Source organism: Nilaparvata lugens, chromosome 7, assembly GCF_014356525.2.
Source record: "Nilaparvata lugens isolate BPH chromosome 7, ASM1435652v1, whole genome shotgun sequence".
Classification (NCBI taxonomy): Eukaryota; Metazoa; Arthropoda; class Insecta; order Hemiptera; family Delphacidae; genus Nilaparvata; species Nilaparvata lugens.
In genome coordinates this window covers 64,123,544-64,146,278 of record NC_052510.1, presented here as the reverse complement: position 1 = coordinate 64,146,278, position 22,735 = coordinate 64,123,544, and the positions used below count along the sequence as shown (strand labels likewise).

At 34.6% G+C, this 22,735-nt stretch overlaps 2 protein-coding genes across 4 annotated transcripts in view; one reads left to right on the top strand and one right to left on the bottom strand.

Moving 5' to 3' along the window:
* The window catches only part of LOC111060048 (dihydroorotate dehydrogenase (quinone), mitochondrial), a 30,957-nt gene extending 15,275 nt beyond the window's left edge, over positions 1-15,682 (bottom strand). Inside the window, exons 1-4 of one of the 3 annotated variants that reach the window (XR_005571891.1) lie at positions 15,453-15,677; positions 9,420-9,534; positions 6,799-7,008; positions 2,203-2,353 (exon numbers count right to left, since the gene is read on the bottom strand). Coding sequence is in view for 1 of the 3 variants with exons in the window: in XM_039433385.1 (XP_039289319.1) it covers positions 2,203-2,402; positions 6,799-7,008; positions 9,420-9,452 (443 nt within the window). In the remaining 2 variants the exon portion in view is untranslated. Of the gene's footprint in view, positions 1-2,202; positions 2,403-6,798; positions 7,009-9,419; positions 9,535-15,452 lie in introns of all 3 variants that reach the window. The other 2 variants (XR_005571892.1, XM_039433385.1) reach the window with 2 other exon arrangements.
* A 65-nt stretch (positions 15,683-15,747) lies between these two features.
* LOC111057482 lies at positions 15,748-21,227 on the top strand. Its single transcript, XM_039433386.1, has 4 exons — positions 15,748-15,874; positions 17,616-17,889; positions 18,854-19,094; positions 20,919-21,227. Exons 1-4 carry the CDS (start codon positions 15,829-15,831, stop codon positions 21,147-21,149), a joined length of 792 nt encoding a protein of 263 aa, XP_039289320.1. The 5' UTR covers positions 15,748-15,828; the 3' UTR covers positions 21,150-21,227.
* Positions 21,228-22,735: the final 1,508 nt, after the last annotated feature.

The window sequence follows — 22,735 nt, the reverse complement described above, 5'->3', positions numbered from 1 at the left end:
CGGAGCTCCTGCAATTTTCCCAGAAATGAGACTCATTTTAGTTGATAGGGCTAAAAATAAGCTATTCATGGTATAAATTTGAAGAAAATCGTTAGAGCCGTTTTCGAGAAAACCGTGAAAAACATGGCTTTTTAGTAATTATCCGCCATTTTTTCCGCCATTTTGAATGCAATTTTATTGAATTTCTTATTGTCGGATCCTCATGGTATAAGGACCTTAAGTTTAAAATTTCAAGTCAATCGGTTGATTAGGAATGGAGTTATCGTGTTCACAGACATACACACATACACAGACCAACACCCAAAAATCATGTTTTTGGACTCAGGGGACCTTGAAACATATGGAAAACTTGAAATTGGGGTACCTTAATTTTTTGGAAAGCAATACTTTCCTTACCTATGGTAGTAGGGCAAGGAAAGTAAAAAATAGTGTAACTCAATTCTGGAACGATCCTCGTTTCATAAAGAAAATATAGAAGATATAAGATGGTACATAAGAAGATATCCCATGGTATAAGGATCGTTTGTGTTCCGAATTTTACTGTATGTCAAGCCAAATATTGTCAACTATTGTTGATTATTTTGTTCTTGGGGTGAAGGTTTGTGAACGGCACAGTATGAGTACAGACACTAAAGAATAATCACAGTAGGTATGAGAGACTACCAGCGTCACATTGCTTCACGGAAAAAACTGGTGTGGTGCACTCACACAACTTTCCTTGCCGTTATGAAAATTGATCACCTGACGCTAATGTTCACGCGCATCTCAAATCTACTAATTCTAAGATCTGAGACAGCTGGTGACAGGACAATAGCGCTGCAGACACACGAAGCCTGCTATCTCTTCATAGTGAATGATTTAATAGAATCAACAATAATTTGAAATTGAATAATCACATTTTCTCGAATTTAAAGCTTATTTTCAATTTTAGGTGAAAATGTTACTGGACATTAATTGTAGAGATTTTTATGCTCAATCTTTTCCATTCATTTTTTTCTGTTTAAATTGAATCTGAAGCCTGATAATTGGGAATCTAAAATCAAACTTTGCATAAATGAGGCGGAGATCCTGAAATTTTCACAGATATAAGATTTGTGGCAGTTGATAGAGCTTATCAATGACCTTTCCTAGGTATGAATTTGATCAAAATCGTTGGAGCCGTTTTCGAGAAAATCGCGAAAACCCCTGTTTTTGACAACATTTTCGCCATTTAAGCCGCCTTCTTGAATTGCATTTGATCGAAATTGTTCGTGTCAGATCCTTATAGTGTAAGGACCTTAAGTTCCAAATTTCAAGTCATTCCGTTAATTGGGAGATGAGACATCGTGCATACACTCATACACACACACACACACACATACACACACACACACACACACACACACACACATACATACATACAGACCAATATTTTGGACTCAGGGGACCTTGAAACGTATAGAAATTTGGAAATGGGGTACCTTAATTTTTTTCGGAAAGCAATACTTTTCTTACCTATGGTAATAGGGCAAGGAAAGTAAAAAACTGTCATGGACTATCGGCTTGAACAAACAATGAAATTTAGAACATAAACGTCTTATACCATGGGATATCCTCTTCTGCTATCCTTTCTCTGAGGTTGTACCTACTGATATCAACCACAAGCTAGGTACAGACTTGAGCACCACTAACACGAGCATTTTGCTTTTCATCAGCTGATGATGTGCTTATCCTGTTATATTAAGCGAGCAATTTCTGTATGTCTGTTTATATTTTTATATCTGGTTATTTATGTTCAACGGATCTCGAAAACGGCTCTAACGATTTTCACGAAATTTGGGACATAGTGGGTTTATGATATAAAAATTCGATTGCACTAGGTCTCATCCTTGGGAAAACTCGCTGAACGACATTAAAAGGATAATTATTCACCTTTGGCTGAAACAGCTGAGACTTTCGTCGTCTGTGGATAGCAAAAAAGTGAGTGAGTGTGCGAGTGACTGATATCAAAATATCGCATCCCCCGAATTCACGTATAGCCAGCTGTAAAATATAAACACGATCATTTTAGAGAATTGTGTTCTGTTTATCAATAAATAAACATAACGAGCGAAGCTCGGTGCCCCGATATTATAACTTAATTCTGGAACAATCCCAGTACAAGCAGCATTAGAGCCTATTAGCCGAATTGAGAAAATTTATTTGAAAACATTCTCCACCAACCTATTAATAATAGCATGGTTGTCGGAGAGTCGAAAGACGCGCGGCTTCGGATTACCGGGCTGCGACAGAGGTGTGACGGATCCGATCTCGACAAATCCGAATCCGACCTGCGCTAGTCCGACTACTGCCTCGGCGTGCTTATCGAAGCCTGCTGCAACACCAACCGGATTACTAAACGACAAGTGCCAAACCCGGCTTAACTGAAATGCAATAAGCAAATGCAACAAACTAAACACAACTAATCTACATAAGATAAGATAAGATAAGATTCTTTATTTTGCATCCAATTTACAATAGGTTTAACATGCAGAGAAACAAGAAGGGAAAAAAACTAAATCAATATGTTGTTGTGTGTGAGAGGAGAATAAATTATGTGAAAAGTAGCCTAACTGCAATTGCAAACTGCTACATAAGCAAATGCAACATAAATGAACACAAAATAATCCACACAATAGGTTCAAAATGCAGTGAAACAAAAAGGGAAAAAAACTAAATCAATATGTTGTTGTGTGTAAGAGGAGAATAAATTCTGTGAAAAGTAGCTTAACTTCAAATGCAAACTGCTACATGAGCAAATGCAACATAAATGAACACAAAATAATCCACACAATAGGTTCAAAATGCAGTGAAACAAAAAGGGAAAAAACTAAATCAATATGTTGTTGTGTGTTAGAGGAGAATAAATTATGTGAAAAGTAGCTTAACTGCAAATGCAAACTGCTTCATAAGCAAATGCAACATAAATGAACACATAATAATCCATACAATAGGTTCAAAACACAGTAAAACTAAAACGGAAAAAATCTGTATCATTATGTTGTGTGTACGAGGAGAATGAAATATGTGAAACATAACTTAACTGTAAAGCATAAGCAAATGTAACAAACTAGACACAATTAATCTATACAATAGGTTCAAAATGCAGTGAAACAAAAAGAAAAAACTAAAACATTATGTTGTATGATAGAGAAAATATAGTATGAGAAGATATCCCTTTGTATGGGGTAATTATTTTCAAAATTACACTGTTAACTCAAGCCGATAGTCCTATAGTCCGAGAGATATTACTTTTAACATGAAGAGGGGAAGCCGATTTGTGGTTGCACAGTTTGTAGCATTGACAGAGTGAATGTAGAGTGGAGTAGAGGAGTAAGCATGCTGGATGCTGACACTAAAGTAGGCAGAATGTTGTTTGGTAGTGCCAGTCATTAGTCAAGGAAAGAGTATCGGGCCCCACTGTCTTGGAGAGAGAGAGAGAGAAAGAGAGAGAGAGAGAGAGATATGACCCTGATGGGATCGGGCTGGTGCTTGAGACCCTTAGGCCGGTTACAGAGCTCGACCGACCGTCAGTGCGTACATCAGTCGCGCTTGTCTTATCTATAGAGATTCCATGTATCCGTACAGAGCAGGACTGACGGCACGCACGCGCACGGTCAGGACCATGCGTTTTATACAGCGTACGAATACCATCGGTCGAGCTCGTGCGCATCCGTTCCATCGGTCGACTGATGCGCTATTGAAACAAATAGAATCTTTCAGAGCTGTACTGATCAGTAGCACGATCGCAACATAACCAATGTGCTGACACCTCTGCCCGACAATCAGCTGATATTGAATTGAATAGCATTATGAATGAATTCAATTAATAGTGTCATATTTTAATTCAGAGTTTTTCTATATATTTCTTCAATCATTTATAATTTTTTTATTGAAAAAATCATATATTATTTACATTTATTTGATCCGTATAGCTTAAAGTGACTGCAAGTATTCCCAATGGTGATAGCTCGAAATAACTCATCAAAATTTCTGATGGAGATTCTGAGGTAGTTGAAAAATGTATCTTCACCCCAAGCAATGATGTATATAATGGTACTAAATTCCCTTTGAAATGCTCTTTGGGCGACCATCGGGTGAACTTGATATCTACGTCTTTCAATCTTTCGTTTACGAAGATAATAAGCTGCAATTAAACAATCTGTAAAGGCGTCCATTTTGTGAGTCAGAAAAACTGATGTATGGTCAGGATGGTGCATACGCACTGACGGTCGGTCGAGCTCTGTAACCGGCCTTAGGGGCATGGTCCTCACAGGCTGATCTCTTTTGGAATTCGTTCTGGCTCCCGTATCAGGAAGTACTAGATCTACCAGCCACTGGCGCTGGCTCTCATGGTGAAGGGAAAATGCCAACCAAGGGGAACCATAGCACACGGATAACTTTGTGACTCCGTCCCTGGAAGTAGCCTAGCCAATAGCAGTATGGCAGGGTGAAGGCTCCAGACTATGGGAGGTTCTGGCTTGACCGAGTCCCCAGAACTCTCCCTCCATCTCGGGGTACAGTGAAGTATATGGTGGAGTTTCGGAGACACCAGACTATGGGAACATGGGTACCTCCGTCTGTAGAAGTAGAAGACATGTGGAGCCCTCGGGAGACCAGACCTAGGGACTTAAAGACTGTGGGAATTGGGTACGCCTCCGTCTGTAGAAGTAGAAGACATGTGGAGCCCTCGGGAGACCAGACCTAGGGACCCAGACTGTGCGAATTGGTTACGCCTCCGTCTCTGGAAGTAGAATCATAGCATGTCGAAAAATCCTCTCTCTGATCCTTCTTTCCGAAACGCTCGCGCCCCCTTTTAGGCGCCTGCGTGGTGGACGTGCAAATGCTAACCGTGCAGACGTATACAATTGGGAACCACGAATATTTCCCTGGTCTGTAAACGAGATAGAGGATACGTCCGGGCTTGCCCAGCCCACGTACCGCCGGAACTGTAAAGTGGTTGTTCCACTCAATGCAGGCTAAACTCCTCCGTGATTCTCGCCTACCGACTTGGCAATGCCGCCGGGTAGTAGATCGCGTGTCACACCTTACGGGATATGCTGAACGCAGGTACCCATTTGGAGGTGTGACGTTAACATGTGGTGACGCGGACAGAACCATATCTTAGAGAGAGAGAGAGAGAGCCGTGTAAAAAGTAAGATCTCTCGGACTTCAGCAGTTGTTTTTCGAAAAGGTATGTGACGCTGGTAGTCTCTCAAACTGTGCCGTTCTTACACTCTCATCCGGTCAAAACAGTAATAATAGACAGAAATCGACATGAGTTGAAACAATTCAGCTTGAAATTTGAACATCAACGACCTATACCATGGAATATCTTCTTATGCTAATATTTTATCTATTTTATCCATAACACAACAAATCTATTCTAGTAGTTCTGTAAACAGTAGACCTCACGCAGTATTCTCATCCACAAGTACCTGATTGAAACTGTAGACCTTATGGAAATACAGCAATAGACTGGCTTCTCCACACATCTGTGTAATCACTTGTCAGCTGATTTATGATGAATAATTCTATAGTCTGATTTTTACTCTAATATTGGCGTATGAAGGAGGCTCCTTTTTCCTTTTATAATATTATCCTTGAAATGCAAAATTCCCAAAAACCTTGTATATACGTCGACGTGCAATTAAAAAAGGAACATACCTGTCAAATTTCATGAAAATCTATTACCGCGTTTCGCCGTAAATGCGCAACATATAAACATTAAGAGAAATGCCAAACCGTCGACTTGAATCTTAGACCTCATTTCACTCGGTCAATTATAACTTTTTGAATAATGAAATATAATTTATTGTTTTAAACAAGAATTAACAGTTAATATTAAATAAGATATATCGGTATCAGCTATCCTTCATAGTAATATTCATAAGGCTTTTATTGGTGGGGAGTTCCTGAAGCCGTTAGAATGTCAAACCTCCCCCGGGACCGACAGTTTACCGTGCCAATCCGATATATGGGAATGACCTGCCCATATACTCTGGTACCAGCTATCTCTAAACCTAGCGCCGCAGTGCAGGATGGTTTCTCACAGCTTGGCGTTGTTGTCATTTGAGATGGGTGTCTGGCTTGGAAGTGTTTCGGCCGCATTGCAGGATGACTGTTAACGGTTGCCGGAAGATCAACAGCTGGGTTTTTTCGTTACATTTCGTGATAGAGAAATCCTGATTGCAGATTCGTTCTGAGACCCCAAGTTTAGCCTGAATGCTAGACCCCAAGTTTAGCCTGAAGGCTCAGCATGTCAACTATGTCTTTAAATAATTAAAAATCAACATGAAAAGTCATTAATATGGTAGTACACCACGTTTCTGGAAACTTTTTACTAGTGACTGGAGTTATTATTGATTATAGGTAACACAAAAATCAAAATAATCGTGAGAAAGAAAACTGCTGATGAACGCGAATAAGACCGCCACTCCATTGTTCTATTGTCTCGGCTGCTTGGCTGAGCCTGGCTGGAGGGATCAAATAACCGACTGGATTGATCTTTCGTCTGTCCGCTAGGCGGAACTACGCCGACCATTGCTGGAAAGAAGATGTTACTGCGGCCGCTCGCATTCCCTCCCTCCAACGCTGCTATTATTTGCTGTCTCAGCGCCTTGTCCGAGTCAGACAAGCATCCAGCCTGCACTGCGAAGCTAGCTTAAAGGAGGCAGTGGCAAGACAGAGAATCTGCCATGCTGTTCTCAAATATCTCCCCTGCCATTATAATGTGGACCTCACTAAACAGAAAACATTTTAATTCAGTAGAATACTCACCAACTCGGCTGGATCCTTGTATTTACTTTGTGGCAACAGTTGGTATTTTGAAACAAATACTGCCAACTTATGAGAAAGTTCTGGGTCTAATTTATGTACTAACGGCAGCAGAACATTCTCGTAATATTTCTCATTTCCTTTGTAAATACTGACGGCTGAGAATGCAGTGAATCCACCAGTGCACACAATTAGCATCTGTTTCAGCTTTTTCTGTAACATAAAATAGAAAAATAATATAATAACTATATAATAAACTAGAAGGTGAACCGTGCTTCGCAAAGGTCTCATTAAAATTTTGACAAACTGGAAACTAGATGTACTGAAATTCAATTCAATTTATTATTTGTCACAGGCTAAACTATGGTAAGCATAGACAATAATCACGTACATTAAAACATTCATATACAAAGTTGGATAAATTTTTTAAATGGTGAAAATATAATATTTAAAACTAATAAATAATATGTCAGTTACAGCTCATACTTATATAGAAACAGTCATCAATAAAATCTGGAAACATGAACATTGCACTCGAAAGTAACACTAAATCTTGAAGAATTTAAAATAGGTCTATAACCATCCTCGGTAAATTAAGGTTCAACTCACACTTAAGCGTCTCAGGTCGAGAAGAGGCTCGACTCTAGTCGAGAGCATGTGTTTTCAAATGTTGACGTCGCGGAGACTATAGTGAGGTCCATGTTATAATAGCAGTGGATGAAAATAGAAGAATAGCGATGCCGATTCTCTGCATTAATTAATTATATTTCTACACTGTCAAAAACATAATTGGCATCGGTTTGGACTTGGAAAAGGATAGTACCACCGGCTTTGTCGAATGATAGACAAGGATAGCAAAACCAAAGTTGATCAAATACTGTCATTATAACGTGGACCTCACTATAGAATCGACTGGTCTGAGTGTCACCATTTGAAAACACATGCTCTCAACTAGAGTCGAGTCTCTTCACGACCTGAGTCGCGTAAGTGTGAGTTGAGCCTTAGAATCAATATGCAAAATTTCAAGTTGATTAGTCCAGTAGTTCAGACGTGATGATACTTCATTCGTGAATTTCCTATCCCGTACATGTTTAAGACAATTCTTTCCTTTATGATATTATAGATAGATTATAGATTAATTTGGAAATAAGTGAGTTCATCAAATTAACAACAAAAACGTGAATGAACTTTGAAATCTAGTAAATAAACAAAAAGGTTTTGTTATGTTGTGAGATTAATTATAAATAAATTAATTCCAATAGTTGTCGAATGAAAAAAGCTTAGCACTCATTTTTAAAGCATCAATTTATGAGCAATTAAGAAGTGATTGAACTTCCTGAAATAATGTAATGAATTCACTATAGAAAGAGAATAGGGAGATAAGAATTTTAAAGCTTTTTTATTAGTTCAAGTCACCATAACTCAGAAAATTAAGATAGGTACGTGACCATTCAGATTTATAGGAAAGATAATTGAAAATCCTATTCTAATGTTTTCTATTAGAACAGACATACTTATAAAAATATATGAACGAGATCTTTGTAATCAGTTGAAGCGTACATAACCCAGACAATTGAGAAATGTGATCAATTTGAAATAGAGAAATAGTTATTTGTATGATGATAAAACAGTATCTGAAGTTATTTGTATATCTAGAGTTAAAAGTACAGCTTTTTCTCCCTGAGGGGAAACGTTTGTTAGCCGAGGGTAGCATTTTCCCCAAGGGAGAAAGAGCACTTTTCACTCGTAATGTATACACATTTTCCCTCCACCTACATTAATTTATAAAAATTGAAAACAAAATTGACAATCATATTCATATTCTTAGGCACTCTAAGGACCGGTTTCCGAGCTCGGGATTTAGCTAAGTTCTAGACTTTAAACAGCTGGAGTCAGAAAATTGGCTTTCCAAAACGGGGCGTAGTCGCAGTCCACGTTTAAATAAAAATTCGAAAAACTATAAAATTGAACACAAAATAAAATAAAGAAAAAATAGTGTAAAATTTCAGCTATTTTGAACTATTTAGGAATGTTTCATTTCGTCAAGGAAAAACGTTTTCAATTATAGAAATGAGAAAGTAAAGATTATCATAAAACTGCGACATCACACCGTTACTGAAAGCCAATTTTCTGACTCCAGCTGTTTGAAGTCTAGAACTTAGCTAAATCCCGAGCTCGGAAACCGGTTCGAAATGCAAAAATCCGAAACAAGAATGTGAAATCAAATAAACAGGAAGCAATGCAAGTAATAATTTTCTGACTCCAGCTGTTTAAAGTCTAGAACTTAGCTAAATCCCGAGCTCGGAAACCGGTTCGAAATGCAAAAATCCGAAACAAGAATGTGAAATCAAATGAATGGAAGCAATGCAAGTAATAATTTTCTGACTCCAGCTGTTTAAAGTCTAGAACTTAGCTAAATCCCGAGGTCGGAAACCGGCCCTAAATAATGCAAAAATCCGAAACAAGAATATGAAATCAAATGAATGGAAGCAATGCAAGTAATAATTGACAAAGGTCAATATTTCAGGACAATAATTGAGAAGGCCAATTATTGTAGCTTCTGTGACTGGTGATATGAAGAACAAGGAAATAAATCGACAAATCTTGAATTTAGACTCACTTACCACTGTCACTTCAATTTGTTTGGCCTTGTTCATGATTCAATCAATCAATTTTTCAATCAATCTATCGACATCGCATCATTGCTAATAATTGAGCCAATCTCTAGGAATTGAGGACCTGAAATAGAATAAATGATACATGACAGTTTATGTTGACAGATTATGAATGCAAGACTGAAAATAATTGCTCTCCTAAATATGCATTAGTAATGTTCTATTCTAATCAACAGTAATTAATTTGATTGTATGAAGGAGATGTAGTGGTAATTCTCCATAATTGGAAGAATAAGACGTTGATGCTGTCAATACCTCTATATAGTGACATTATATATAGTGATGTCCACGATATAATGGCAGTGGAGAAATATAGAACAACGATGTCGATCCGTCTTATCAATGCCTTCTATAGACGGTAGCTGATACAGGTTTAATGATGTAATATTAACTGTTCATTCTCGTTTAAAATAATTAATTATATTTTATCAAGCAAGAAATTATATTTTTCAATGATTTCATAATGAATTTTCATAATCAAGATTAAATATTTTGTTAATTATTATTAATTCTACATTGTTAAAAGACGATCTGGCAGCAGAGCAAAGCGAGAAAGAGATGGAGCTATCCGCTTTGTTGAATGATAGACAAGTATAGCAATACCATTGCTAATCAAACGCTGCCATTATAACGTGGACCTCACTATAGTCTGATGACTTCGTAGATTCAGTTCTTAAATCAGCAGTAAAACTCCTGGGATTTTTATTGACTTCAAATTAACATGGACAGGCGGCAGGCCACATCGATGGAGATTGCACCAGGCTGGCACGGGTAATCTACTTGCAGCGTAGACTCAAAGCCCTCAAAAAGATTTGGTGATGGTGTACTTCGCCCTTTTCAATTCCCATCTTTTGTATGGACTCCTGCTATGGGAGCATGCGGCGAGTCGCAAGAATGTGCTGATGCTCCAGAAGAAAGCACTTTGTGCTTTGACCAGTGTTTTTTCCATGTTGAAATATACTGACTGACGCGATCTATCCAGAAATTTCCTGGTCTTTGATCGAGAGATAGGATATTGGATATGTTCAAAGAATAATAAGCTTCCAAATGAGCTTCATTGAAGCATAATTATTATTCAACGAAAATCCCAATTAACTGCTGTAGCTTGAATATATATGAATTAATAATTATTAGTCCTATATTTGAATAAATGCAACTTCCAATTTATTTACATCTGTAGAGAGATTTATTGGTCCAATGCCATAAAGTGATCACCACAGTGGGGTATCGTGAGCACTGTAGGCAAATCTTTTTTTTTTTTTTTTTGAGCTGGGCATACGTACTGTCGTCAACCAGTAATACCTTATACCTTATACCATCTTCTTCATCCATTACCCACACTTGTGGGATCGATGGCGTCATTTCACAAAATACTAATTTATCAATATGGCAGCGATCAAGATAAAGCACTCTTATAGCATCTAAGGCCTTGCTCTTAGACTTACTGGCAAGTTAGCCAAATAGTATTTGAGACAGGTCATCGTTTAAAAATTCCTGTACATCATAATAAGCCCTGGCTCTCAAAAAACCGGTCACAACCCTCTCGAACTTGCTGGTATCCAACTGCTTCACTCCTGTTGAAGTAGCGGAGAGCTGCACTCCTGTAGCATACCCGCGATCTCTGGAGGCGCACCCTGGGTATGTCAAACAGCACTCGATGCCTGGTGTTATGGTGATGTACATCAGTCCGAGTCAACAGATTTTGTTGAATCTTCTTGAGGCAGAGAAGAAGGAAGTGGCTGACTACTGTTAGGATACCCAGCCTAACAAATTGGGCTTGCAATGTGCATGATGTTCGCTTGCAATTATAATCCTAGCAGCTTCAGTATGTCGACAACCTTGGCTGAATGATCCCACATGAGTAGACCATGGGAGATATGGCAGTGGAAAAGTGCATGATACACCATGACCAGATATGCCTCTGTCACCTGTCCCCTCAGCTTGAGCAACAGAAAACAGATTCGGGACAGTCTCCCAGACACCTGTTGGATGTGGCTAGCCCAGCTGAGTTTCGAATCCAATACAAAGCCCAACAGCTTCACCAGTTCCTGATCTTCAGGCAGACTTCGCGACAAGCTGCAGATGATATTTTGCGTCTTACTCTCGTTCAGTTGGAAGCGATTGACATGGAACCATGAAGTTGAAGACCGCAGATGCTCCGCTGACATCTCCAACACCCGCTGAAGGTCAATGCCAGATGACAGCAATGATGTATCATCAGCGAAGAGATGATACTGTCCAGTCTGCTACATTTCAAGACGACAACGGCGACGTACTGATAAGCACTCTTTATCCTTGCGACTCCCGTTCCCATCCTTCTCCAGCTATTAATAACTTAATTCCTCACATGTGGACAAATTTATCTAAATTGAGCATCCCAATTTTTAAACATGAGACTCTGCCTCAGTACTTAAACCTTTCGGAAATCTTAAATGAAAATTGGCACTTGAATTTTTCAAAATTTGAAGAGCACAACTCATTCTCAGAAGACATTTTCCATCATGTTGAAATGCCAAATAACTTTGATTTGTTAGGGGTGAACAATAAACTGATCATTTATATTATTATTGTCTGGCAAACACTGATAACTGTTATATTCTTGTATTTATGTCTTCAAAATTATATTAAGAACTGAGAGTCCCGAAACGTACTCCAATTGTGGACTACCCACAGGAGCTTTAAGAATATATTGTGTTTTAGTAAAGTAGTATGTAATGAAATCATTAAAATAATGGGTTAGGATATAGGAAACTATGCAAATAATAATTACTTATTCACTATTATTGTATCCATTTACTCTTTTATGCTATCGATTCAAATATTTTCCCAGATTAAAAGATAAACTATTTCAATTATTATTATTATTCTTATTTTCAAGGTCCACAATATTATTTTGCTTACTCGAATACTATTCGGACTTGATGTTTAATTTTTGCATTATGATTCAATTTTATTACTTTCGTAGATTTTGTAGGTTTAATTTTATTCATCAATATAATTGAAATTTTTCCATTCAATTCTTATTCAGATATGAATGTATTGAATTGTTGATTTGAAGTTGATTGATGTGTTAGGCTAAGTTTGATTTTTTATGAATTAGTTCACTATAATGTAATTTATATCACTTGCATTTAGCTTATGAATTGGCACTCACATAGATTTAAGGTATTCATTGAAAGTTATGTTACATATAAATATCCAATTAGAATAATATTGTGAATAATAATAATAATTTTAGCTTGCGGTAATTTTGACTTTAATTTTTGAAATATTATTGAAATGTGTAAAAATTAACTTAGAGAGATGCCGTTTTTTCGATAACTTCGGGTCGAAGTTTAGGGGGACCCGGGGATGTAATAGAACTACATAATTTTTATTATTTGTCATGAATTTTCACAATGAATAGATAAATTGTTGACGACGGTGAAAATTCATGACAAGTAAAATTATGGAAAAAATGAGAGGCTCTAGTCAGTCGGTTACGAGGACGGGACCTGGAGCTATCTACAGCAGATAATCGGGCCCGGCTCTACCCTTCTTTTCCGAAACACCATTTTCCTGGTTCAGTGAGTTCAGTGAGCTAATATTATCAATTTTATTATTATATATTATTCATCTTTTTTTATTGAAGGCAAATCCTGTAATTATTCTATCGTTTGTTTAAAAAGTTTTCTCAATATTATTTTTATTTAAGTTTCCAGTTTCATTTTGAGTTACAATTTGATTAAATCGATTACTTAGTTCTCCAAAATATAACTGTTTTGTTTATTATTTTAAAATATAGTTCCTTTCTCATGAGTTATAGAGTTAGATCAATTTAACCTCTCGCAAGCCAAGCGATTCCCCTATTATAAATTGTTACCATAATGTCTAGGGTTGTTCTCACAACCTTATAATACCATCACAATACCATACATAATATAACCCCAATATATTCCGATTTTAAATGCCCCATTACAGAGGAATTGAGGAATATCTATTAATAATAGTTATCAATATGTATGATTGGAAGAACTAATTCTAATTTTTCTATCATCTATCACAATTATTTGTTGTGGAACACTGTCTTTGTAGACTATGAAACAATGATTTGATTGGGACAAGTTTAGCAGTAATTTAGGCTGAAAGCTTATAATAGGAGGTTTCAAAGTAGAAGCCCCTTATTATAAAATAACTAAAATTAATTGATCCACATGTAAGCACTTGTAAAGAGTAAGCCCCCCTACACACAGTTTAAACATATAAATTTCCTAACATATAAATTTTATTGAGTTTCATGTACTTTTTGTAATTGCTTTAGAAAATAAAAGTTTTTGATTTGATTTTGCTCCCTCATCATCTTTGCTTTTGCTACATAAATAATTCTGAAACTTATGGAAGGAGATGATATGTTTACAGCTATCACCGTTATAGTATCAATATTATGTGAAAATGTCTATTTCCCCTTGTGTGTTGAGAGTGCATATCTCTTCTGAGGTGTTTCTCTGACAGATTTTTCTTTGTAGTATATGAGAGAACTCTAAATATAAAATTATGATTAGTGAGGATATCCCATTCCACAAAAAGGGGTTTACAATTAGCTAATCTATTTTGGAGTGTGAGAGTATCCTAACAACCTATCCTTCATCCTCATCTGCTTGCAAACATATCAATACTGTATTAATATTAATACGATGTAACTTATTTCAAGAAATAGACTAGTGAATCTAAGTTATGAGTTGAGAATTATAAACTCAACCAATAATCTCAAGTTTATTGATCTCCCGAGTTTATTAGCAATTGCAGATTTCAACCGCGCCTTAATCAATCACACAAGCAGTCGTGTGTTATGTATTGTTTACTGTCAAAACATATTAATTAATTGAAGAGCTCCATTCCAAAACCTGCTAAGTCAAAAACATATTTTTTGGCAAATTGGGAAAAACTGTTGCTGAATTACTGTATGCTCTGTGCCAATGGATTCTCGCTGGAAGTTAATTCATTATTAGAAGATCAATATGTATTATTTTCAAAGTTGTTATTTAATTCATCTAACCATTTTTTGTAGAAATAAAACTGCGTTTGCGCAGAAACATGGCATGGATTGGAAAAACGACTGGTTGACTTGACAGGTTTTGGAAAAGAATTAATGTTTGAATGGTGATTACAGCTTTAAGAAGCAGGTTTTGGCAAGAAACACACTAGCAAATGATAAAGTCATATGTTTTTATGAGATATAACCTGAAAAACAGAAATCTGAAAAATTGAGCAGAATCAGGTTTTGGAATGGAGCTCTTCAATTGTATAATTAATACCTTTTCCATCTTCTTGGATTATTTTATGCCTATGAACATTTGGATGATTACTATTTCATAGCCCAATAAGGTACATCAAGCAAAATCATCAATTCTGTGCTATTGGTTCGTTTACAGTCCCCTTATACAGCCTTTTCCTATCTTATGCACAATGCGACTAATGCACTGTCGCGACTAAATGGCACAGCTAAAGACTGAACCATTGCTCGGTTGATACTGCAACTCAGTGGAGTGATGGGTGGAAAGTTTTGAAATGCATAGGTTACTTATTCACTGACACAACCCCATAAAATAGATTTGTGTAGCAAAAAATCTGACACTGTTATACTGTTTACAACAACGCGACTGCCGGAAGGTTAAGCTTAGAAAAAACCAGTCAAGTTACCTATAAGTTAATTTTGTTTCAATATCAAAATTAAATTAAAATTCTTGATTTGTTTATATAGCTTGTAAAATCGCTTCCCGGAGGTTCGAAACCCACCTAAAACTGTAGATCCATTCATCTCTCACTATTATCCTCTTCATTACCACGCACAAGCTCAGAGCTCATGTAGGCATCACCCTCAGAAAAATAGCTATTACAAATTGGTTGAAACATTTACTAAATGTTCAATGTTTCTTTATTCTGTTAAAAAAATAATAATATTATATTTACAAATGTTTGAAGTAACCTAAAAGTTGTACTCACGCAAGCCGATTGAGAAGAATGTAAAATGAAGATCTCCTTCCAACTGATAATCTTTGTTATGTAATCTATGTCTAATAATAAACTCAACCTCACAGAGAATATTGTTATGATACTTTGTCTGAGAATTAAGAGAAGTGAAATGAATAAAATGCTTCAAAATCAAAATACTGAGTAAAACTTGAGAGCATTCAACGAGCAACAAGCATCTGAATTAAATTTCTGTCTGCTGCAGAACTGAACAGCCTCTTGGGAAATAATATTGATATAATATAGTCAGCTGTGCCTAGTTTTGGCGTACAAATTTGAAACATCGGTTATGCATTGACTTTATGTTGTTTTGAAGGAAAAACTTTGACTATTTTTATTAAAAGTAGAAATGTCTCATGTAATTTTTAATATTCCATCATTGAAGGAATTAGAAGGTTTGTATATAATCTTTTTTTACCAATTTGAAAGTAGCCTATTGTAAGCAGAAGTAGTCTTAAAAGTGCAATTAGAAATGGAAAAACGTTGGCTATTATTTTTGTCAAACATAGAAATCTATAATATAAACTTTGATACTACTTTATTAAATAAATTAGAAGGTTTTTAAAAGGTTATTTGTGTGACCTCCTTCAACTAATTTAAAAGATGGATTTTAGATAGAAATATTATTTTTAAAAACCCAATAGAAAATGAGAAACGCTGACTAGTTATTATGCTTATTAAAAATAACAATCTATACTGTAAACTTTAATGTGACTTCATTGAAGAAATTAAAAAGTTTGTGTGACCTTCTACAAATTTAAAATTATTGTAAATAGATTTCTCAAAAATCCTATTCTATTTCCAAAAAAAGGTTTAAAGTTAATTGTATTTTGAGCCCTAATATTTTTACCAATTCAGCACAAGTTTAACGTGATCCACTAAAATGTTCTAAATTCTTTTATGCTATGTTGTTTGAATAATTGAGTTATGTTTATATTGTTTTATTGTTTATAAAATAGCATTAAATTACCCTGTTTCATTGTTATAAAAATCACTGATCCCTCTTAAAACTTCTCCTAAGATAATATTAATAATTAAAAGTAACCCGCCTATTAAAATACTTCATCAGTTTATTGTTTTATTACAATCTGCGTCAAGATCTACATCAGTTTTCTCTCAAAAACCTAAATAGTCTCTTGTTTGACTGCCTGTTATTTTCACAAAATGTAATAATTGAAGACCAATGATAATATTAATTAATAATTTATTTACAGAGCTTAATTTTCAACAATGAAATAGACATTCAAACTAGAAACAAAGATGGAGTTTCATTACATAATATTAAGGTGAAATGAAAGAAATGTTGGCTAAGTGCACGTCCAGTGCCAACATACCTGTCATCAAATTTTTGGTTGGGATCGATTTAGTATGTTATTTTGAGCACAAAATCTTAAAAATTAAACAACGCTCACTATTGTTTTTGAAATAAACTAAGTTCAAAGTAACAAAACTTTACATGCATTTAACCTATAAGTAGCAACCATAAGTAGCTAAGGTTGGGAAAAGCTGTAGGTTAGGAAAAGCTTTAGGTTAGGAAAAGCTTTATGTTAGAAAAGCTTAGGTTAAGAAAAGCTTTGGGTTAGGAAAACTTAGATTAGGAATATCATAATTTGATTATTTAAATAATCAAAATGGCTGCTACTCATAGGTTAAATGCATGTAAAATTGTGCTACTTTGAACTTAGTTTATTTAAAAAACAATAGTGAGCGCCGTTTAATTTTTGTGATTTTTTGCTCAAAATAACATACTAAATCGATCCCAACCAAAAATTTGATAATAGGTATGTTGGCACTGGACGTGCACTTACACCGGAATGTTTTCCAGTTCCACATAAATACAATTCATGAAATAAAAGATATGTTGTCAGTTTTACATGACTCATGTTGTTAGTTCCACATAATTCATGAAATAGAATAAAGAGATGTCATCAGCTCTGCATAAATTATTTGCTCAAAGTCTCCACAAAATCTATGTGGAGCCGACAACATCTCTTTTATTCCCTTTATTCCCATTTTTTTCTCTTTTATTAATAAAATTTGTTAGATGAGAATTGATGTTTTGGAATTTCTTGGAATACTTTGGAAAATTGAATAAATTATGAAAACATTCTATTATCAAATTATGTTTTCTTCCAGGTTACATCGATATAGCCAAGAGTAGAAGACAAGAACACAAGTCCAAATTAACTGAAAGCTCATTCGAAACGGATGTAATTTCCTACGCTTTAAGAGAGGCTATCGATCATTTGAAAATCCTTGGAAGTACACTCCCTTTCAACTCGTTTGATTGGAGTATTGTTCAGCAGGATAATCTACAGAAATTGAATGTTTACATCGGTGAAGGTGGTCTACTGTATCCAAAGTACCATGAGTATGAGATGAATCACTTGTGGAAAATACAGAAAGACAGGTATATGCTTCAATAATTCGTATTTCATTTCACTGTGAAAAAATATTTCCATAATTCTCAAATTTTATAACCTATTTTTGGACAATTTCTAAATTTGGGAAAAGAAAAGTTTTGGACTTTGAGCCTATGTTGTTCCTTTACCAATCATTCATAGTTGAGAATGATATTGTATGAATCAATGAATAAATAAATATATTATCAAATTATTTATATAATTCTACCCTCTGTAATCAGATTATAGTGTGAGATTGGCTGGAATTCTCTACTGCTCCTGTTGTTCTTTTCATATTTTGTTAACATGTGAAAATGTATCATTTAATGACATCCATTTATTACCTTGGGTAATACTGTTGTGTTAATACTAAATCTGTGTACCCATGTGAATTTTTAAATTAGTGACAGAATAATTTAAAAGGGTACTCAGTTTTATATTTTTATTTATAGTTCATAGAATATGTTTGATAGATAACACATCTATAGACGTATAGAATATTATTGTTGTTAATGTTTTTATTATAGTTACAATAATATCGTGTAAAAGAAACGTTTCTATATTTTAAAAGGAATGTTGAAAATTTCAACTGTATTTGACGTTGTTATTATTATTTATTCATAGACAATAAATACAATAATTACATAGACAATACAATAGAAACAACGGATATCAGTCCAAAACTGATTTGATTCTTCATTGATTCATACAATATTATTTACATCTTCAAAATGATAGGGAGAGAAAAAAAAAACTTGTGCTAGTCCTCTCTTAAATTTATATAAGGTTACACATAGTCAATCTTATTCAATATAAACAGTCCAGAGGTTATGCTTTGTACAAATTATACATTTTTTTATAATTTATTCAAATTTTGTTCTGTAATGACAATAAATGAGTTTGAATTTGATTTTACACTACATGAGTTAATATTGTTTTAAACAATTTAACCCCCGACATTCTGATTTCCAGGTACTTTCTTGAAAACGTCCTGAAACAGACCCGAGACGAACTGGGAAATGAGGAAGGCTTTTTTGCAAAATTTTTAAATGAAACTCTGGCTGATTTATGTAGCATGGAGTACGTGAGAGAGCGCATAGAGTTGAAACGCAATGATTTGAAGTTAACAGCTAGCGAACTGCAGGCTGATATAAGAAGTTTATGCCTCAAAAACAAGGAGATGGAAACTGTGGAAGATGATATCACTTTCGAAGTAAATTATTTTATTTCAATAATTACTTTCTTCCTTTTCTTTATTCTTTATTGATTGATACAATAAGTACATTATCAAAAACGATAGGGAGAGAAAAACTAAGGTAACCTTGTGCTATTCCTCTCCCACATTTAGATAAGGTGACAAATAGGTAGTCCCAAATAGTTCGTCTTGTAGTTGTTCACTTCACAAAATTTTCAGTCCTTAATTATTTTTACAAAGTACATTTTTAAATCTCTAGGCTCAAAAACAAACAGAAGAAAAATTTCACATTATTATCACTAAAATAGGAAATATTCATTTATATTTCAATAATTAGTTTCTTTTCAATAGCAAAAAAGAGATTTAAACTATTTATCCATGTAATCATTCACTTATCATTATTATTCACTAGCAGGTACCTCGTGCTCCGTAAGAGTCTAATTAAAAACTTTACAAACTGAAAACTTGAAATCTTGAAGGATCTTTTAATTAGTTACTTATTTATCTAATCATTCACTTATCATTATTATTTACTAGCAGGTAACTCGTACTCCGCAAGGATTTAATTAAAAACTTGAAAAACTGGAAACTTAAGATCTTGAAGGATTTAAAATAGGCCTACAACCATCCTCGGTAAATTAAGAATCTATATGCAAAATTTCAAGTTAATATCAGTCTAATAAGGTAGCCTAACTGTTCATTCTTCTTTAAATAATCAATTTCAATTCTCCAAGAAAATAAATTTTCAATGATTGAATAATACATTGTCATGAATATTTTGTTGATTAATTATATTTCTACATTGTAAAAAAACGATCTGGCAAAGTTGCGGAGCTAGAAAAGGATAGCACTATACATGCTTTCTCGAATGAAAGGCAATGATAAACCATCACAAATTTTTATCAAATACTGATATCATAACATGGACCTTACCATAGTAGAGGAAAGAGTTTTAGAAGTGTACAATATTCAATTCAGTTTATTCACAATACACAAAAATACAATGAGAAAATGAAATATATAAAATAAAACAATAACAATAGAAAAGAATAACACAGTAAAAAATAAGACAATATTGTGGTGTGCTGGAAGAAATAGGGGAAAATACTTTGCCAACTATGGTTTCCCATGTAAAATAAGCAGGTAAGGTATAACAGAGAGGGAAAAGGTGTTGACAGGGAAGTGAAAGAAGGTAGGTATGATAGGATGTGAAATAAATCCAGATAGTATAATATAATACAGGTAACGGTTACAATAATTCAAAGATTAAGAAAATAATTGGTTTTTGTAATTTTCTCAGTGCCCTATGATACATCCATTTTCAGAAAATTCAAGTGTTATTTTATTGAACGAAAATACAATTTAAATGCTGTGAATCACCCAGAAGACTTCTGCTATAGTACTGCAAATATTGACAAAAGAGTGAACAGCTAGAAGGAGATTTAATGAAAGCTACTATCCAAAAATAATAAATCCTTCATTGGCATTTGAACAACCTGCATCATGAAATTATAATCAATTTCTTCATGTATTTTGGATTTCAACTGTCAAAAATTGCAACTTTGACTGGATTCATTTATTTTCTTTAGCGTATGGCAGATATAGGCCTACACAACACATAATATGAAGCTCATGAGTCTCAAATACCTACAATTTAGAATTGGAACCGTTTTGGGCGTAAGTTAGCCTGTGGTACTTTACTGTAAGTTGTAGAATTCTGAATGATTGAATGAATAAATTGAATAAATAAAAAATACACTATATATTTCCAATTTTTTGAGATGCAGTGAGGTGAGCAGTAATGAATTTGAACAACTCAACTTCCCTCTCTTTTCTCAATAGAACGAGCTAATCCTAGACGAAACAATCGAATGTAAGGCTAAGGAACGGTATGTGCAGAGATGGGAGGAAGCACGCATATATCAGAACCAGTTGAGACTTAAATACAAGGAAGACAACATGAAAAACGACATTAGAAGACGGTTGAAATACTCGGATCTACTTAACAGGGCCAATGAAGCCATGAATGCATTCAGGATGACTGAAGCTGGGGTATGTAATAAATATGTATGAAATAGAATACAAATTGAATAGATAAGCAGTATAATTCAATGAATTTGAAAGTTATTGTAATTGTGGGTTGCACTTAATGTGGCTTTCCCCCAGTCTATTCTTATAATTTGATGAATTTGAAAGTTGTAATTGTGGGTTACACTTTAATGTGGCTTTCCCCCAGTCTATTCTTATTTTTGCTTTTATATATTTCTCAGTCTGCTCTAATATTGTAAATTACAACACACAAGATCAGACTGAGAAAAATCACATTAATAAAGTGTAAACCCACACATTACACCAGCGTTGTCAACAAAATGTTGCTCACAAACCCAGAAAGTTGTCAATCTTGCTTTTTTACCCAGAAAGTTGTCAATCTGTTTGTAGTAAACAAGTTGAAAGTTGCTGTACTTTTCAATAAATTGGCAACAAACTGCCGAAATTTGTTGTAATCTCAGTTGACAACACTCTGGTGTAAACGTGGCTTCATTTATGGAGACACAGAAAGTCAGCTTCATGTTGTAATAAACTTGAAAAGAGGCTATTCATTGTATCATTTGCTTTAATACAGAGTAGAATAGAATATATTTTATTGATCAACAAATATATAACATATACATGGATCTCGCACGTACGTCGGCCAGGTACAAAGGAAAGTGATAGACATTTACATAGATGAAGTAACTCAGGTAAAATATAAAACAATGTCAGATAATAAAAAAAAACATCAGATAGCATGGAACAGCATAAGATATCATGGAAGAACTTTGCCATATCAAGACTTGTTTACAATTTATTCATTATATGTGGTCACAAATTCGCTGCTGAGGTATTCCTCTAATGTATAGAACACCCTAGTTTTTAGTAGCTCCTTCACTTTTTTCTTGAACATATCTTTCGGTATTGTTTTTATATCACGTATAAAACATATCAACATATCTTGAAGGGGACATAAATCTTTTGGAGTGATTTTTTTGTGCTATTGTGGGAGGTGTGCGGTAATTTATTTCTAAAAATTATATAGAAAATAACTAGTACCCTTGTTATCTCTATATATAAAAATGAAAGTCTGTTTGTGTGCTAGTTTGTTTGTTCTCCATAGAATCGAAAACTACTTGAGAGAACGGCATGAAACTTTGGGAATATGTTGTGTGAATATTGGGGATGGCTTCTGACCAGAAATCTTATTAATAGGGGGTTAATAATAATCAAATATCAATTACAGACCTATGTTTTCAAAATTGTCGGCCGAGCGGCTAACGTAGAACAAGAAGATCATTATGATTCAAGATCATGTTGTGATAATTATGATTTATTAGCATCTAAACTCTAAACTTACCAGCTGTAATAAACACATCACTCCGTGATAAAGTTGTTTATTGGTATTGGAACGGTACCTAGTTTTAAGCATATACCTAGGTAGTCCGTATTGAGATGTAAATGAAAATATTGATTGTAAATAAATAAATAAATTTCATGATTCACCAAATAAAGTCAAGTGTGACATGAGATACATTGACTTTTTGGCGGTACGAAGTTCGCCGGGTAAGCTAGTCACATATAAAACATATCAACATAAATCTTGAAGGGAACATATCTTTTGGAGT

Excerpts from the sequence above, each read along its gene's own strand:
- LOC111057482 (XM_039433386.1), top strand. The coding sequence starts at position 15,829 with ATGTCTCATGTAATTTTTAATATTCCATCATTGAAGGAATTAGAAG. Across the intron at positions 15,875-17,615 it reads ATCATTGAAGGAATTAGAAG|GTTACATCGATATAGCCAAG; the intron begins GTTTGTATATAA and ends GTTTTCTTCCAG. Across the intron at positions 19,095-20,918 it reads AAGATGATATCACTTTCGAA|AACGAGCTAATCCTAGACGA; the intron begins GTAAATTATTTT and ends TTTTCTCAATAG.